Raw genomic sequence first — 991 nt, 5'->3', positions numbered from 1 at the left:
CCTTGTGAATCTGCATGTGTATTATGTTTGCTGAAACGTACCTGTGGTTTAATGTATATTAATAAAACTAGGAGGACATTAAAAGTAAAAGTTTGTGAACCCACAGTGCCAGAAGGTGTGGGATAAAAGAAATCCCTAATTGCAAAATATAAAATAAAAATGATATTTATTTATTTACTTATTTATTGCATTATAAACTGCTGCCAGTTTGAAATATATGGGAAATGACAAAATAATGAGACACCAAGGATTGGCAGCCTTGAAAATATTTTCCTTTAGAGAGTGCTGTTGGATATTTCTCTGATGTGCTGCCCCTCTCAGGAGGACTGAGATAACTCAGATGTACTGTACTTCTGCTCAAATACAGTTTAATTTTTATTATAAAAATATTTTAACTGAATTATCTGTGTTTTTCTTTATATGTGTTTTTCAAAAACAGAAATGAAACTATCTGAATTTGTTGCTTTACCTCAAGACTGGTCTAGCATATGTTTCATATTAATGTTTTCTCTATGTATTTTTAGGATGTAGCTGTTGCAACCAAGGAGACATTTTCATGATTGTGACAATGCCAGGTTTGAAGGATCACTTCCTGCTTTGGAATTTTATTCCCAGAAGTGAAATCTGACTTCACGGGCAGAGTGGGGAAGGGTGTGTGCGCATGTATGACTTTGTTGTTTCTTCTGATGCAGCGGAAACTTCCATTGACTTTTAATGGGATTTGTGCCTGTCTACTGCCAGGAGGGGGAGAGCAAAAGTGGCTTTGTCACCTTTGAGCTCCCCCAAGACCTGGGACAACTGAGGACCAGTAAAGCCCTCAGTTTAGGGCGCAGCAGCCTTCTTTGCAGAATTCCCGCCACCACACTGTGAAGACAGAGTATCTGTGGGGAGAGGATTTTGACTGCCCTCCATGCTCTTGGCCCAGTGCAGGAGAAATGCTGGAACTCAAACATAAGAGGCCATCCTGGTACTACTGCAGAAGTAACATACT

General features: G+C 39.3%; 1 protein-coding gene across 1 annotated transcript in view; it reads left to right on the top strand.

Moving 5' to 3' along the window:
- LOC135973860 (meiosis-specific nuclear structural protein 1-like) overlaps window positions 1–455 on the top strand; it is a 6,380-nt gene extending 5,925 nt beyond the window's left edge. The window contains exon 4 of the mRNA XM_065559026.1: window positions 440–455. Within this exon, the coding sequence (XP_065415098.1) occupies window positions 440–455 (16 nt within the window). The remainder of the gene's footprint in view (window positions 1–439) is intronic.
- The last annotated feature ends 536 nt before the right edge of the window (window positions 456–991 follow it).

This window comes from Chrysemys picta, chromosome 10 (genome assembly GCF_011386835.1).
Source record: "Chrysemys picta bellii isolate R12L10 chromosome 10, ASM1138683v2, whole genome shotgun sequence".
Taxonomy (NCBI): Eukaryota; Metazoa; Chordata; order Testudines; family Emydidae; genus Chrysemys; species Chrysemys picta.
This window is presented reverse-complemented; position numbering and strand designations above follow the sequence as displayed.